At 34.9% G+C, this 19607-nt stretch overlaps 1 protein-coding gene across 1 annotated transcript; it reads right to left on the minus strand.

Annotated features, from left to right (window-relative positions):
- Positions 1 to 439: 439 nt before the first annotated feature.
- Positions 440 to 14101, minus strand: LOC110440576 (calmodulin-like protein 12). The gene is made up of 9 exons (XM_021483722.1): positions 14047 to 14101; positions 13425 to 13568; positions 12206 to 12448; positions 11812 to 11836; positions 9030 to 9120; positions 3479 to 3509; positions 2269 to 2412; positions 1240 to 1482; positions 440 to 750 (listed from the first exon to the last, which is right to left on the minus strand). The coding sequence occupies exons 1-9, from the start codon at positions 14099 to 14101 to the stop codon at positions 722 to 724; spliced, it is 1005 nt and encodes a 334-aa protein (XP_021339397.1). The 3' UTR covers positions 440 to 721.
- Positions 14102 to 19607: the final 5506 nt, after the last annotated feature.

The raw sequence follows: 19607 nt of genomic DNA on the forward strand, positions 1-19607 counted from the left end.
GTAAATTCTGTAGTGATGTAACAGTATAATGAACTAACATTTGTGATATCATCTGGTACATTGTTAATTCCTAAACAAATTACAAATAACGAGTATGATGAAACAGATAAATTATTTTGAACAAAATCTAGATGATTGGAAATACGGGAACCGGACACGACTTTATCGTTTACAATAGCATCAGGAACACCAAAGTTAACATTTTCGAAACGGGAATCGGCCAAAACTAGCGCTTTGAATGGCATGTGTGGATCACGGGTGTCATACATGGCTCGATTCAATAAAGTTGAAATAACTTGTTTGATAATTGTTGTAAAATAAATAAAGTTTATATAGATATATAGACTTTCATAAGAACAATTTACCCGTTTATCTACAAAATCTTATAGTTTTATGTATTTTTTCAAAATAATCCCAAAAAATAACACAAACACAAAAATATGAAAAAAAATTAACATCATTTAATATATAAAAAATAATAATGTTCAATATAGAAATATTATTCTATAAAAGAATACTAATCGCACATCAATTGTCTAGTTTGGAGATATTTCCTGATGAAGATCCACTGTCGAATTCAAGGACCCCTAAGGAAATTGTTGCTGGAAGCTTCCTTCGGCGACGTTTGCTTATTTTTTGGCTTGCTCGAAGCTATGGGATGAACTGAGAGAAGATGATGGCAATAAAACTGGCGACGATGATATTACGTAAATGTTTCTGTCTACTTTGACGTCATCATTTTCACGAATTCTGCGAAAAGAGAAGTAAATTGAAATATTAAATTAAAAAATCAAATCAAACGAACTTCATATAAATATGTTTAAGTTTTTAATTTCCATGAAGAGTCTTCTGTGCTACCCATGTATGATTCAAAACTATCTTTCGAAAACGCATGTGTAATTTTTATCTTTTTATACAATCGAATGAATGCATTTAAAGTTGTCATTGGCCTAACGTATACCATCAATAATGCATTTTTTAAAGAAGTAGATATCTTATATTACTGCTACTGTCAACTAATTTAAGACACGAGTCTGGAATTAATTGACACGAGTCGGATTAACCCAGATGGACCTGAGATTAAGGTAACAAAGTTCTATTACAAAGTTTCACGAAAGCCACAAGAGATAAGATTGTTTGACCATACCACTTGGTATTGTTAATCTCTGAATAAAAATAAATAAACGTATGATAGATATCAAACATCAATTATTTAGTTGATCAAAGCATGTAACATACCTTCATAATTGACTTGTCCACCCCCATCAATGTCAGCCTCTCGGATCATTTCATCAACTTCCTCATCTGTTAGCTTTTCTCCTAAATTTGTCATTACGTGTCGTAACTCGGCTGCACTGATAAAGCCATTACCGTCTTTATCAAATACACGGAATGCCTCACGGATTTCTTCTTCACTGTCAGTATCCTTCATTTTCCGTGCCATCATTGTGAGGAATTCTGGGAAGTCAATTGTGCCGTTTCCTGTAAAACAAAAGTACGAAATAGAAGTTTAAAGTACAAGAGAAACTAGCAATATGAAGTGTTTTGTAACGAAGCAATCTAATATAATAATTATGATGCTGATATCCACATAATAAAAACCATTTTGTTTTTCATTTCGTCCATTTTGGACACATCGGTGGTGAACGGTGATATTGGCACACTATTTTAAGAAGGAAGTTCAGAAAATCAGGTATTTTGATACATATAATATCACTAATCAATAACTATAAATAACTTAAGGTTAATCACTAAAGTTTCTTAATGTTCTGTAATTTCTTCATTAACTTGCATTGAAGATGTGTCCGATAACAAAATATCAGGTTTAAGCAGGTTTGGATTAAACAAGATGGGTCTGATCAAATAAACAAAGTTCCAGTTCAAATGTTCACGATAGCCACAGGAAACACCTTCATATAGGCAAATGTAATATACAGAAGGGTTTGTATGTGGTAGTCAAAATGCATAGTCTGTTTCAGAAGTTTTACGATAACGCACTATTTATTTATAGTCACAGCCTATAGTCTGTTTCAGAAGATTTGCGATAAAGCAATATATGTTTATAATGCTATAATGGGATATTGTACATGATCTCAAACACTACTGTGTCAATCGTTGGTTTTTAACTGGCTGTAGGGCATGATTTAATTTGTTTAAAAGATTACACTTTTTTGTTATATCTTGAATGTATGTGCATGTGTGTGTGTGTGTGTGTTTAAATGTCAATGGGATCCGTTTGGGAATAAAAAAAGGTTTTTTTAAACTTACCATCCGCGTCTACCTCGTTGATCATGTCCTGTAGCTCAGCTTCTGTCGGGTTCTGTCCTAGTGACCTCATCACTGTCCCCAACTCTTTGGTTGTCACGGTACCGTCGCCATCTTTGTCGAACAGGCTGAACGCCTCTTTGAATTCTATAAAATGCATGAATAAAATAGGAATGGAAATATCTTAAATTGGACGGGTGAAAATATGAAGAAGATGAATGGGAGGTTTACTAGTAAATACATTTAATAACACGCATGAGAAAACACCTCGACCTTTACGTCTGATATGAAAGGTTTTATGTAGCTGTTCCAACAAACCCTTCCATGAGCTGGTTGGTGTTAACACTCTCGACAGTGATTTATCAAATAACAGGCTACGTACATGTATCTATCTATAATTTAACGTTTTCAACAGAGCCGTTTTAGTCCGTTTTTGGATTCGTAGCGTACGTCGTTTTTTCCATGCAAAACTGATCAAATGCTTGGATGTTTTTACAGGTTTTATTAAATGCGAATTAGGTTGTATATACATATGAACTATTATCTTCCATTCGGTAGTAAATGGCGACGTGTAACGTATTCATGCTTCCTATTGTAAGTCCCTCGTTATACATCAAATAGAAGGTGTTATCTTACAATGTATGCATGACATTAATCTTAGCAATTATTCGACCTCAAGCTGCAAAAAACATAACAACGATTTAGCGTACTTACAAAACTTTCCACACGGTAATTGAAAAGACAATGTAACATATTCGACGCAATAGAAATGTGGGATGTATATAGTTAAACAGTTCTTCAATTTTTTGTGTGTGTATTTTTTAAGCAATGTCATGAGTACACAGCTATTTCACACTTGTAACAAAAACATGAAAACACTGCTGTTTATTTCTCATGAAAGATATCTATGTTGCCTTCCCTATGATTTTGCTATCTTTTATCATCTGTCACCATTGTATTTAATGTCACATGGGGTTACGGTTTTACTATAATGTGTTGATTTATTTCTATAATTGTAGTTTACTCCTCAAACAATTCAAATGATTTGTCAAGTATCTTTTTCAGCTTGATTTTATTTTAAATTCACATGAATATCACAAAGTTTAAGGTGTCAGATGTACCTAATTTTGAAAAGACTACTAACAATTTATTTGTTAATATTTCAATCTAACAATACACTATTATGGAAAACTATTTGATCGGTGGTACTCACCTGCGATTTGTTCTTCTGTAAGCTGATCTGCCTGTATAAAAATAATATATTGAGAGTTTAAAGTATGCTACTAGAACCTATCAAATGTATGAATGTATAGCATTAATCCGACTGGCTTACTCTAACTAAGCTTTGAGCAACAGGGGACTGAAGTAGGACACTTGTTTGTTTACCCTGTTTTCTCCACATCACAGTGACCAGGAACCCGATTAATGAAAGGTGGGTAGACGTAACCAGTGCTTATCGAAAAATTCAAATAGGAACAAGCCCTTACTTCTCATTAACAACAATTTGAATTTTCACTAACCACTAGTTTAAGTTATCTTACCTTTGAGAAACTAGGCCCACTACAGCTCCAGTGAAAACACTTTAAAACTACAAGCTATCTTACTTGAAGTAAAAGTCTCACCTACTGTATAGCTAACACCTGGCTTTAACTACAGACAGACTGACTGAGAGGATCACCTGTCTGGCACCTTTCAATAATCCGAGTCAAAATAGGCCCGCCATATCTCAGATCTATATTTAACACATGTCTACAGAGTCAACCCGACCTTAAGTATAATGTATTGATAAAAAAAGATGTCTATAACTACAGTCAATCTTACTTAAGGTATCTCAAATATATAGCGTTATGTAGCACATGTCTATAATTATATTCAAAACAATTCTTATGTATCGCCTACATGCATAGCTAAACCCAGTATATCGCTACTGCCGAAATGACTTTCGATATCACAAATCTATACTGAACACTTGCCTATAATTCCAATCAATGTAACACTAATCATCCCTTATAAACTGTAGCTACTATTTGTCTATAATACAGCCAAACCGGCCCAAGGTATCATCTATCTAACACCTGTCCAACTAGTCAATAGACACAAGCCATCACATAGATCTAAAGCAATTAACTATCACTCTATAACTACAGCCAAACCGACCTTAGATAGGACACATTTGTGACTTACGCCAGTATATAACTACAGCCACACTGACCTTAGATAGGACACATTTGTGACTTACGCCAGTATATAACTACAGCCACACTGACCTTAGATAGGACACATTTGTGACTTACCCCAGTATATAACTACAGCCAAACTGACCTTAAGTAGGCCGCATTTGTAACTAACACATGTCTATTACTCAGTCAAACCGGCCCGAGGTATCACTTAGTCGTGGCTAACACGTTTAAAACTACAGTGAAAACGACACATATATATATATATATATGTCTATATGTATCATAATTATCAATATACGTCAATATCTAACCAGGCAACATGCTACAGAGGAATGTACACAGTATATCATAACATCTTAATAGCTTATTGAACATATTTGGATGTTTAAGCTATAGAGCCACGCCCATGTTATACATATTTCATTTTATTCAATGTAAAAGCAGATACACACTTTAATTTTCAAGTTGTGGTTTAAGCAATATAACATTAATAATTTTCTTAAATTCTAGTTAAAGTAAAAGTATACATGTAATAGTTACTTAATTATATTTATATTAATCAATGTTGCAAAGCGTACTATACTTTCAGAGGCTAAAGCAGTAACTAACGAATTATAAAAATATCAGAATTTTATAAACGTGCATAACTTCTGAACTTCCCCCACTTACCATGTCTCTGGTTAATAATTATGTCCTTACTATCGAACTGTCCCGCGCAAAGTGAACGCCTTCACTTTTAAAGCCTACTAATGTTTGCGTTACCAGAGGCAAAACGAGACTGAACCCGCGGTATAGCTTTCAATGAAAACGTCGATTGTTGGGCGTTCGGGTATGGGTCATGTTTCAAGTTCATTGCCGATGGGTTCAATGAATAATAAAATATTCAATACAGGATACCCCCACCTGTGTATAGATGTGTTTACTTTGTAATTCGATAGTGTATCTACACTTATGTTAATACTTTTATTTCATACATAATACGTTATATTAAGTTGATGCGCCAATAGCTAATTACTGTCACACTAGCAGGTAAAAAACTGTCATACGAATCATATGTAAATTGTATATTGTTTCATAAATCTAAATATTTGTACAACAAAGGGCTTTATTACACAACTAAATAGTTCGAACAATGAAAGCTTGTTTGGACAGAGACGTTCTATATGCGTCTCAAGTTAAGGGTATAATACTAACTGATTGTGAGATACACGGTGCAGGGGTTTATTACTTCTCATTGTGAAGCTTGTAAATCAACCTCCTTTAGCGGACGGCGCAATGCGACAAATTCCCCTGGCAACGACCTCAAAAGAAAGTGGAGGTATACCTAGCTAGTCATAGGTAAACACTGCTGTCACGCCCGCCTACACATATGTGACACAGGTACAGGTAATATATACAGATGTGTTATATACTATCTACCTTGTCTTCCCTCGCTGCTAACATGTTAGACAACATATTTGGTGGTTAAACCTCAAATACACACAGCCAATGGGATGTACCTGTCAGTGTGACACCGAGGAAGATACCGCGTTCGTGACGCATCGACTCATATGAAATTACTTTCCAGATCATACTTGTAGATGTACATGGTAGACAGCAGAATTTTTATTTTTAGCAAATGACAACCTTAGCTTTAATTTAAAATTAATCTGTTTATAGTATTTAAATGTACTTGTACTAAAATTATTTTTTGTCAGTGAACCGTAATTCAAACGACCATAAACAAGTTTGATATGGTTAATCAATATTAGATTCTTTGAGATAAAGTCATACTTATACTTATCCAATCCCCGTTATTTACAGTAGCACATGAAGATTTAATGAAATAATCTTATTTCTCATTAGCATAATATTGCTATTCAGGATCAATTTATTGTACAAAATAATTCACATCTCACTCTTATCAAACGTTCTTCCGGGATGAACATCTTAGAAATAAACGATACAAATTAAAATTCATATACATATATATATAAATCGGAGATCAAACATCAATATTATCTCCAATAAAAATATACATAGCGAAATGTATTAGCATACCATATACACAATGGACATAAATATCACAAACTAATCATGCTTCATTGTACAACACTGCAGCAATAATAACAACTAGAATTTAATATCATAAATACTTAAACAAACTAACTATACTTTAATATTACGGCAATTATAACAGCAGGATAAAAGTATAACAAATACACAAACTTACTATAGCTTTGCACTACATAACCAGATGTATATTATCATAAGTACACAAACAAACTACATATACTTTGACACTATATTAGCAACAATGACATATATGTACCATACTAATACCGTTGTAATAAATTACCTTAATTGTATACATAAAGAAAACAAGAACAGACTAATAACACTCCTTCACTACGTCAATATATATAGAACACGAAGGAAATATCACTAATCCATACATAATCAAATAAGTGACACTGAATGATGAATACAAACAATCACTTCTACAGGTAAACATATAATCAATCCATGTTTGTTTTTGCTAGTATTGGAATGTTATACAAAATACAAAGCCTTACACAGGTACCTTGGTACAGTATCCGTACATTTCGTAGTACTCCATACATATCTAATGGAAAACATAGGGACTTTAATAGGTACCTCTATCCGTCACTGCATTTAAAACTTTTCACGAACACATAGGACTTGCATTTTCATTCGTTTGACTTTGAGTCCAAACTGGACGATGACATGTCCATTTGATAACGTTCGATAAGTTGATACGTTGAAAAGTTGTCTGGCTCTCTAGATCGAATTATTAAATATTTAAATATGTGCTTCCTGCCTTCGCATTTGTAGTAATTATATTGAGGATTGCAAATTAGCTCCACTCTAAATTGGTTTATACATTACATTTACTGTCGCTATTGAGTCTGTGATGTTGTTGTTAGTGGTTTGACACCTTAAAAATTGGGATCAGTACTTTTCTAGTTAAGTCCCTTGTGGAGCTCTTTTGTTAGGAGAGAAAACTTGTCGTGTGCAAAAGCGGAAAGCGAGGGGTGCACGTGTGTTGTCAGCACATTTGCGAGGCAGGCTGCAGGTGGTGGAGGGTATGTGGACCCCAGACTCGTTGTTGGTCCCGGAGCGGGGTTAATCTTTCTATAGCTGTAGATGCAGGGGTTTTGTAAATGGCCTAGTACTCGACATTGGTGAGGGCAGGGCTGGCTTGGCGTCTTCCATAAGTCTATATAGAGATATGGGCATGCAGTGTTGGCGTCTAGAGTTTAGTGTCGCCCAAATATGTGACATGATGATGTGGCATAGTTAGTGCCGTGAGGTGAAGGTCACGTGTGGGATTCTGTTGTGTGGTGGAATCCTTTCGAGGTCACGGGGTAGCGGAAGTGATGTGGCGGATGTGGTGTGTGTACCACAGTTGGTGTATAATAGTCCGATGTCTATCATGAACTGATTTATGGAAGTAATATGTGTCCATGTATATATCAGTAAGGTAATACTGGGTATATATATTTAACTGTAATAATTATACTGTATTTAACGGTGAATTAACCCACCGAGGGGTACATGAACATTATGAAGTGAACAGTACTACTAGGGAGTAACGTGGAGAGAACTTTCGTTGGTTGAACAGTACCATAGTACAGGGCTGTTTTACCTACTGAACTTTACCTTACCAAGTGGATGGACATTGCAGATGATGTGGAGAATTAACTCTACAGTTTATAATTAAGAACATTATTGACCAATGTTAACTTGCCTAGGTCTTCTGTCATTCTACATATTTGCTAAACTATATTTGTATTTACCGTGAGTGAGTGGGTATGTGTGGGATTGATTATATGTATTATTCTTAGGTTATTAAATTGTACCATGAACTCATTATCTTTGTTGACTTTATACATTATCAGGCACCATGACTACAGACCTTCGTGACAGAATCCTACAATAACGAAACACCTGTATGGTTCAGTGTAATTCATTTTTGACATACTGTATCTATTACCAAATTGTATATAGGTGCGGCAGCAAGAAAAGTGTCAATGAAACGGGAGTCGGTACCTCGAGGTTGTACTGTATACTGATGTTCTTTTCGTTTTGTTGAAATGACGGCATGGTCCTTGCAATAATGTGGATTCGTACATTGTAATAACCAGCTGTAATTGTGATGTTTATTAAAAGCATCATAGTGTTTGTTTGTTTGTTTTCAACATTTACTTTCATATTTCTGCGCTTATATAGCCATTTGTTACTTTGTGTTGTTATTCCCTTTTCTTAGATACTAAATGTTTTTGTCCAGTGTTGTATATAACTCCGTTTCTTGATTATAAGCTTTGGTTTTAGATCATTATTCGCCGTAAATGTGGCCAATAAAGATCGTTACATTTCAAAAACCTAGAATTAATCAACTGAATGAAACGTGTCCCACACTTCAGTAGTTAGTAACCAGCTTTCATTGTGATTGCTTCTGAGGCGTACATATGGTAGTGGACCCTAAATATCAGAAAATCTTGAATACAAATAAACATGTAAAGAAAATTTACGATCAAAAACCATGTTTAATTTTCGAACTATGATATGTTTCTATCTAACACATTCAAAAACCTCTACGAATAGTAATGGATCGTCGTTGACCTTCATTTCTGTCTTGATTTGATGTGATATAGCATGGCGAGTACCACATCTATTGGTGAACAAGATTGTTTTTACGGTAGTCTTTATTTCCCTTCATAGTCATTGTCTATATTCATGATATCCCTCCATTTTAGGGCTTTTCACTTATGGTGAAAAGATCTATTGTTTATGTTATTCTTCTTATTATTATTCTTCTTCTTCCCTGATTTTGTGACCACCTAATCTTTTGATTGGTAGCAGAGGTGTAAACAGTCTTATAAGTATATTGTAGGCCAAGGTCAAGAGGTGTCATTGCAACATTTTCAAGTAGGACAAATATCCAATATGGCCGCGATGAGGTCATACCTCAAAATCTTAAATGGCCATAACTAAAAACGATTGATTGTAAATAATATAATTTGTAGATGTTCTTCGCATCACATATCAATACAATAAAGTTCAAATAAAAATCCTCGCAGTTGGGTCAAAGGTTTCAACTTTTTCATTTTTCCATATTTAAAAAAAGAAATCTTTATCTTTCTTTCAAAATCGTTGCAGTATGCTATTCCGATGAATTTGTATGTCTTCAGTTTTTCTATAACGTTTTCCGTTTGCCCTGTACGCCATTTTGAAAATTTCATTCGATCTTTTTCAAATGCCGGCAATATGTTAAAATCATTTTTTCTCCAATATCTGCGAGATATTTCTCCAATTATTTATCGCATAAAAGTTTCCCCAAATAGTGTTTCGAATTTGGTTAGGGTCTTGGCTTCTTTGGAAAACCAAAATGGCCGCCATGTTGTCATATCCGTTTTTACCTTAATGACTTTAACTCAATAATGGCTGAACATGTTAAATTCATCTGTGGATATGTTTTTTATACTAACAAAAGAAAACATTTTCTCAGGAAACATTTTTGTGTAAAACGTCAAGGTCCAGTTTCGCCATTTTGGGTAACAAATCTAAAAAATCTTCTTTTTAAGTTCTACAAGGTCTTGGGTCTTGAATCAAATCAGTTCTTACGGTGAAAACCCCGTCAAATTGTTAGCCAACAATTTCTAGTTTTATTTTGTAACTGTCAAATCTAACACAACAACTACCAATTGTATTATAATTCATGTGATCATTGAGACACATGGGCCTCTTGTGTAATTTATTAATTCCCTGGAATTGCGTTCAGCATCATGTTCTTTTCTTAGTGTGCTACATTTGTGTCTGGAAACTGTTTGTTGCGTGTACAGTTACGTCTATACACATACTGTAAACGTTTATAGAAAATACATAGGTCGATTCAACATCCTGGTAGAATCAGTGGACCGGAATGTCATTCGTTGATTGCCCTACATACCCGAGGCTATACCCCCTCAGTAGGTGGTGTACATTTAATATATGCAGGATAAAGTTTCTCCAGTTTAAGTTTTCTCATCTACACAACCGTGACGTACAATCTATAAAGGAATTAACAATGGCAAAACATACACCCAGTTCTGAAGGGTGACACACACCCGTCCCCTCGATTTTGTTATCTACTATGACATTATTGGATTGCAGATTCACATCATGTATTTGAGTTTACCATTTAACATGCCACTGGCCCAGACCATGAAAGTAATGCGAACTTGGGTAACCCCTTCTATACTATTAGTTAAGTAATATTATCAGCATTCGACCTCCTATCTTTTTTTTTATAAATACTTCTTGTTTATATGTAAAATATTAGATTATGTATGCAACTACTGCATAGTTACCTCTTTTCACGAATTTAATAAAATACCAATATGATATTTGTTTGCAATATTGTTGTTGTTTTTTTGCTTTCATGTGCTTCTCCACATCAATGACAAATCAATTGCATTGCTGAGGTTTGTAGTGTAAATCACGTTGTTTATGCAATGTTCATAAAGTTTCCTTTTTTAGTACCGTTTTGTGATTGATATAGTTTCCAAAACTTTTAAATCAATCTTGTTTCATTCTTACAAGCGCAACACTCGCCCACATTATTTAGGAAAATGCCTTATTCAAATGTATTCAACTTTGTTTCTATTTTGCATCAAAAATTGTCGGGAGAAATGTATTTTCATTTACATATCAATTTGTTTAATAGTTAACTGTTCATTTGGTTAATTACATATCCTAAAATAGGCAACCCACTACACCACCTTAAACATTCAAATACATTATAATAATAGCTATAAATAAACATCACACTATGATTGCCGGCAATATAATTTCCATGACGTAATAGTCGTAACGGTAACGTTGTCTACGACGGACTGTTCCTTCGAGGAAGCTGTTCTATTGATTGAACATCCAAACACCAATATCTCATAGGAATGCTAATTGATAACAGATTTACTCTTAACCATTTTATACACACAAACGCCTGACTGTTTTTTGATATCAAGATATATAATGTATATTGTGTGAATCAAGAACCAACTGTGTATTGTTTGAAACTTACATTCAAACATACTTCACTACACGACGCAAACACAAACTTCGAAAAACGTAATAATGTTTTATTATGAAAATAGTTTTTAAAACAATTGTCCAAAATAGTAAAAAAATACATGAAACGATTCACTTGGTCGTTAATGTGATGAGGAAAATCCATTTTAAATGGATGTTGAATGTTCCCTTTACACAATAGCTCAGGGATCGATGTAATCAGAGGGCTGTACAGATGGAAGATGATACCAGCTGAACAGAGGTTGCTACTGATATCACGAGTAAAGGTAGACAGCGTCAAAAATGAGCTTACTTCGGCGTCATCATTTTCACGAATTCTGAAAGATTTAGATGGAAACATAAAAAACAATTCAGTTTTATTTCACATGATATAACAATTTAGTTAAAACCACATCAACAAAACTTCGAAATGCTAACCGAAATATTCTTTATACTAACAATTCAGGTTTTAAATCGCCTTTAGTTGAATGTTCAAACTTTGAAAACCAAAAAGTTAATAACATTTTTTTACGTTTTATTTATATACAACATTGACTGTTGATGTGACTTATTGATATGAAAAATACATAAAATTATCATTTTCTTGTAAAGCTACATTTTACCTAATCATATTGTTCATCAGATTTTAAGAAATTTAAACTAAGACCAGGCATCGTTTAAACTGTTGTTCAAGGCTAGTAACACACCTTCATAATTGACTTGTCCATCACCATCAATGTCAGCCTCTCGGATCATTTCATCAACTTCCTCTTCTGTTAGTTTTTCTCCTAAATTTGTCATAACGTGTCGTAACTCGGCTGAACTGATAAAGCCATTTCCGTCTTTATCAAATACACGGAATGACTCACGGATTTCTTCTTCGCTGTCGTTCTCCGTCGCTTTTCGTGCCATCATTGTGAGGAATTCTTGGAATTCAATGGTGCCATTTCCTAGAATAAAAAAATGATTGCATTAACGTGTATCCATACTCAATCTTGAGCATAATATGAACATTAAATTGAAGTTGCAGAGTTGCAAATGTAACTATTATAATATAAATGTTATAAAAATATGACCTTTTCCTAAGAAGTTTGTCAGTTGTCATTTAATAGTCTGTATACATCGACCAACAAGTATTATTGTATACAGGTATACATTTGTTATAAGAACCAACAATTTCCTGTTTCAGCAACCGAATATGGTGAAATTATAGTGCTTTTGAATTGCAGGTAAACTCCCTATAGTGAACATGATCTTACGACGAAATTAAAATTGCTAAAGAAGTAACTAAGAAAAATTACTTAAATCAAAGACTACACGTGTTACTGTACGTATATTTTGACTTGAACTTCTCTTAAGACGAGCAGTGTCGTGATTGGAAAAGAGAAATTATTTTATTCATGGACGGGTGCAGTATAAATTTATTGCATTGATGATCACATTAATCACTTTGAGGAAAGTGTCAAAATTGGAAATGTACACATGTTACTTATTACTAATTTGAAAAAGTACTTCATTTAAGTTTTTAAATTCATATAGTTAAGGGGTTTCAGGTACCAACATCACTCCATTCTCTTTCGATTAAACGTTAGACACATATCTTGATTTTTTTTACTTTTTTTGCCCCCTAGAATCATTAATGGAACCAAGGAACAGATCATGGTTTAGTGTTATTAATATTTTGGGGTTCTGTACTTATTGACAAATTCATAAGTGCAATCACGTGTGTGTGTCTCACGTTCATATTTCTTTAAATATTTTTTATTTTTTTTCGAAAGATTGATGTTCGTAATGTATTTAATCACTTTGGACCCTACTTTTTAATAGTGACGTCATTTTACCATTCCATCTAGCCAGTGATTTTATTTGTTGCTGTTTATGATAAAATAAACTTCCTTTTGTTTATGCTCCTAAAACTTCATTTACCGTCCATGTCCACCTCGTTGATCATGTTCTGTACATCAGCTTCTGTCGGGTTCTGTCCTAGTGACCTCATCACTGTCCCCAACTCTTTGGTGGTTATTGTACCGTCCCCATCTTTGTCAAACATACTGAACGCCTCTTTAAACTCTTCAAATTAAAAACGAAAACGGTTCACATGACAGAAGCAACGTTGGCTACACATTTAAATCTCTATTTCTTTGAATTGAATTGATATAACCATTTCAGTTTATCATCACGTATTATTGTGGTAGTAACTTTTGGCATGAAAGATTTGATGTGTTTGTGAAACGTCACCGTATTCCTTAAAACAAACTCTACATCTGATCTTTTTCGATACACCTGACCTGCACAACAGTATTACTCATGTCCAGAACTACACGGGAAACTCTATGCATTTTAACAAAGAAATTCAATCATTCAGAATTACAGCAAATGAATATTATTTTCCAATGAATTCTGTACAGATTCAAACCTATTAAAATGGTTTGTATCATATATGTTTGTCTGCAATATCTTTTAGTGATCTTTTAATGATCTTTTAATCACAGCAAGTCTTCTCCTGCCCTTATACTGGTACTGACTCTGAAAAAAGATCACGACTTACCGGCGGTCTGTTCCTCTGTCAGTTGGTCTGCCTGACAAGTGAAATAACAACGCATAATCAAATAAAGCGAAATACTAAACAAGATCTATCTGGAACAACAATTTCGGATCTGCTCAGATCTGCATATTTTCATACGGTTTAATTATTGGACACGTTAGTGTCAAACTGTATGTAGAGTTGTAGCGTTCGATTATATCCGGTGATATTTTCCAAGAAACAATAACGGAAAACCGAAGTGTCAGCAAAACCAGTATGCGACACATGAACATTCATGTAAGAAAATAGACGTAATTAAAAATAAAACATTGCAAGAAGAATACAACTAGGTGTTCCGAAAAGACAAGTGTCTTTTGATTCATCAATGACATTAGCCCTGCATATCTAGGTCTAATCCTAAAATTTACGTCTTAAATTGAGCACTCGGGTAGCGACAACAAGATCACAAGGTACACCGGTGATCATAATCAAATCACAAACCTGCATCCTTGGGAAACCTGTTTTGACATTTCGGTATTCTCTTGTTGTTTCTGATATAGCATTGTGCAGGGACCAATCGAAAGTTACAACTCTGCGTACAGTTTGACACTGACTTGTTCAATAACGAGATACCTAAGTGCTGCCTTTTTATCATTTCAGAAGCTTTATGAATTCGAGATATACTAGGAATACCTTTGATAGGAAAAGTTTACCTGCAAAGCACATAACACAATCAAATATGTTTAGAGTTAAAATGAAGTATTACCGGTAAATAAAACGGAACAACACGTATGCAATTTGCTTCCATCGTATCATGTCTAGGTATTTTGTAATGCTTCACCGTGTTAGTCACTGAGTAACGATATGGTGCGGTATGTTGTTACATGGATGCTTATTTTTAGATGTTTTCTTTATAACTAGGTAACAATCATGTCAGAGTATAACTGCTAACACTGAACGTACTACATCTTATCAAGCAACGTAGAAACATTAACATCAACATAAACAGGCAGTTTGTGGATACATACCATAGTCTCGTGATAAAAATGACTTGTTTACACGTGAAGTGGAATCCACTTGGGATAAGTCGGTTGTTAGTTTCGTCACGCTAGTGTAGAACGTATCATAAGTGAATGAAAAGCTACCTGTTCGACTCCCCAGGTAGCTTATTTCCCGGTTATATTTTATGTACACGGAGTGTTCATATTTAAAGGGAATAGTATTAAAATGTTTATGTAAAATAGGATGTCGCATTGCAGTATATCACCACGACAAATTACAGGCTCTAATTGACGAGATAAGTGGGAGTGATTGTAGGTAGATACAGTATATTATTCAGGTACAAAACATCTTACAGGTATTTTGTTATACCTCAGATTATAGCTGAGGATAATTCCCGGCGATATCGTATTAGAGATCGAACGTTCGATGCCAGGGCAGGGCACAAGTAAAAACACCGCCTAACTTCGTTAATTGAGTTTTTATTTCTAATATCTAATTGTAAATACCATGTTTAATTAACACCAGTGCATGTTGTTCCAAAAGTTTAAGCTATGAATTGACTGTCGTAATTGTATGTGTAAGATACATACTATCTGTGTAATTCGTGTACATGTACATAGATATACATTTTAATTCCGGTAATCATCTCACCAGTAGACGATTAGTTATCCTAATCATGTCGAGGTAATCGAACTGTTGACCATCTCCAATTCAAAGCTACATACTACGTAGAGAATGCTACTGTGTAAAAGTCAATGCTACATATATTTCTCGGCTGGGCGATTAAATACTGAAGATCATGAGTTCCAGACTCGGACCTGGCACTAGATGATGAAGTTGTATTTTCTATGCTTTATATAACCATTAAAACACAATGCACATTTTACATCATGTATGTATGTTGATCGAAATAATAAAGAAAGGATGATCCTGTCACAAATTGTACTGCATGTTGTACATATAAAGTTTCCTGTTCCCGGACTTAATCACCGCTGTTGCATTAGACACTGTATGGAATAAGACGTGTCCAATGCATTTTTATTAACACATTTATTTTTTAAATGATTGATATTCATCGCCATATATTCACAACTGCCGATTTCGTTAGATGACCTTACCAAAATAAGTATAAATTTCCCATGAACCAGGAATGTCACCGTGCAATTGCACAAGTCATCATTAGCATGGTGTCATAATTTTAACGTGTGCAACCATTTACTCTTCCGTGAAGAAAGCTGGTCTATCTATTTTGATTTGAGTTCAAATGTTGGTAATGCTCAACTGTGTTTGCTTTGTTTGGGCTTTTGGTCTACATACAAACACACACAAATACACACTCATACAATTGATTAAACTAACTCTTTAACAGAATCCAAACTATTACACCAACACTATATTCTAAAAACAAAATTAAAAAAAAAATATCAGCATGTATTCAAAGGTCCATAACAAAATTATGAAAAGACACTTAATGATTATTTTTTTCTTTAATGAGTCTCTCTCGTGAGGAACATCGACTGTTTAATTAAATGTCTAGTGTGTAATATGTTGCGGAATGTTGCCTGCTGCGCCTTTCTTCATGTTTTGATGGAAGCGGTTGGATGCATTTGAATGAGATGATGGACACAAAGCAGGCGATGATGATAGGGTAAGTTTAAATCGACAGCATTACAGGTGGGGTTATTTCGCCGTCAACACTTTCACGAATTCTGAAAAAAAAAAGAAATAAAAGACCTATAAAAGTCATTCAAAATTCACAAATCATTTAAAACCCTTTATAAAAACGCAAATACCTTAAATGAATATCTATTCTAATTGACTGCAATGCCATTTAATGCTCTTGGCACAAGAAACATATTGGTTACCAGTTGTCTGTATAGCTACATTTTACTTTATGATATGCTTCATCAGATGATATAATACATCGGAAATTTCAAACGAAGAAGATACATCACGTGGAAGTCAAAGGCTAAAAATACCTTAATAATTCACTTGTCCATTGCCATCAATGTCAGCCGCATCCAAATATATTTTTCCTTGTCCTAAAGTTGTCATTTTGTGTCGTTACTCAGCTGTACTTATAAAGCCATTCCCATCTTTATTAAATATATGACCCGCCTTTAAAAATCCGGGCTCACCATCGGCGTCCTTCATCTTCAGGGCCATCATTTGAGGAATTCGGGAAGGTCAGTTGTACCGTTTCCTAGGGAAAATGTTTTTTTTTAATTAATTGTTTCAATATATCATTTGTTTTTTTACTGCTTATTAGTAAAAAGAACTAAGGTGTCTTGCCGTTAACCTTTGCTCTTTCTCTCTGTTATCGACAACTTAAATCTTGCATTCCTTATTTTTCTTACATAGGAAAAGGTATTTATTCTCCATTGAAACCCCACTCAGGAAGTGAAACTTGTCAACGATATAAAAAAAAATAAAAAAAAATCTGTATTTTCTTCCGTGAAGACGTCGATATCTTAAGAAGAAAGAGCTGTCCAGGGTAAGAAAGAGGTGTACGAAAACACCCCATTTCACATGACGTGACGTCACAATGGCTCAACAATGACGTGACGTCACGCAATTGGAACTCTCCGATGCCCTAATGTGGAAAAGGCGACGTGATGAAATTAAAACCTTTTACGATCTTTTTACCGTACACGTTAAAATGATGTGATTCATTTTTTCTTCGCTAATTTTATTTGCAAGTATGATGTATGCTTAATCTGGCTGGCTGATTCGTTTTCGTCTAAAAAGCTCAGGGGGGATTGATATTTTCAAAATGATGGCCAGCCCAAACGCAATTTCATGGTTTCTGGGCTTATTCTGGTGGTTTGAATGAGAGACAAATACTATTTCATGCCCAAAGGTGTAGGATAGGGATATTTCTGTCGGGTTCTGTCCCAGTGACCTCATCGTTGTACCCAACTCAAACAAATTTAATTGAAATCACCAAATTTAATCACAAAGTCTCAAACGTTACCCCCTATTCATCCCTCTGTCCGAAACATAACACCTACCCCATACTTAGTTTCCAAGCATTACCCCTACTCCACACTTGTGACCCAAACCTTATCCCTACTTCATATCCATGCCAAAACCTTACATATCCTCTCCTTCTGCCACCTACTCCATCTCTCTGTCCGAAACCCCATCTATACCGCTGTCCAAAACCTTATCCTTACTCCAAACCCATGTCAAAATCTTAACCTACACTCTCCTTCTGCTCCCTATTCCATCTCTCACTCCTAAACCCCATCTATACCGCTGTCCGAAACCTTACCCCTACTCCATACCTCTGTCAAAACCCTTACACCTACTTCTTATCGTTGTCCCATATCTTACCAATACTCCATAACTCTGTGTCAATCTTTACCCCTCCTATATACCTCTGTCCAACTCCGCACCCCCTACTTAATACTCCATACCTCCACTAAACCTTACAACTACCCTCACTCTGTCCCAAACCTTACAAATACACTGTCCCGTTCCTCTGTCCCATTTTTTACCCCAACTCCATACCTCTGTCAAAGTCCTTATCCCCAATCCATACTTTCGTCCTTAACCTTACCTTCCAACATATTTCTGTCCCAAACCTTACCAATACTCCTTACTTCAGTACTAATCCTTACTCTTACTCTGTCTCTCTATCTTAAACCTTACCAATACTCCACCCCACTGTCCCAATCCGTACCCCTTCTCAAAACTTCTGTCCCAAACCTGACAACTACTCCTTCCCTCTGTCACAATCCTTACACCGACTGCCTCTCTCTGTCCTATACCTTACAAATATAGTTCCTCTGTCCCAAACATAACAAAAACTGCATCTTTCGGTCCTATACCTTGCAACTACCTCCTCTTTCTAAACTTTAACCTTTCTATACCTCTGTCCAAATCGTTTATCGTTACTCTAGGTTCTTCATCTGTCTCCTCATTATCAGTATTTCCCTCTAGAAATACGCAGGAGCAACCTTGCCTGATAACAACGGATATTGTAAAAGCATTCAGAGATTCAAAATGAATGCATTCGTGTATATAAAATCTCCCGAATATTTAAAAAAAAAAAAAAAAAAAAAAAAAAAAAAAAAACCNCTGCATGTGTCATGTTTTTATTGATGGTATAATGTATTTATCACCAATTTTTGCGATAACACGTGTTTGTGTCCAACGTTCAGCTTGTAAAGATATTATCTGGTGAATTCTGCTGCTTAATTCTTCCAAACCGAGCTTTGCTGAAACCTACCGTCACAATACTCTCTTGTGCCAATGCTCATATCATTCCGTACACACTACACCCATTATATATTTAAACCTGTGTGTATATCACAGTCACTCGGACTTTGTATGCGATATGACGAGGAACCCTTCGAATGACTTGCTAGCCCTGACAACGATACTCTGAGAAAGGATGACGAATTACCTGCAATCTGCTCCACTGTCAACTGCTCGGCCAGAAAACACAATTTAAAACATCCCACCATCCCAAACAACATGCCTGTTGGAAAAGGATTCGGTTGAAACAAGATTCATTGTAGTTTTATTATATGGCATAGTGTTCAATGTATAGCATATGCATGCATTATAGAGACAAT

This window comes from Mizuhopecten yessoensis, unplaced genomic scaffold (assembly GCF_002113885.1).
Source record: "Mizuhopecten yessoensis strain PY_sf001 unplaced genomic scaffold, ASM211388v2 scaffold11185, whole genome shotgun sequence".
Taxonomy (NCBI): domain Eukaryota; kingdom Metazoa; phylum Mollusca; class Bivalvia; order Pectinida; family Pectinidae; genus Mizuhopecten; species Mizuhopecten yessoensis.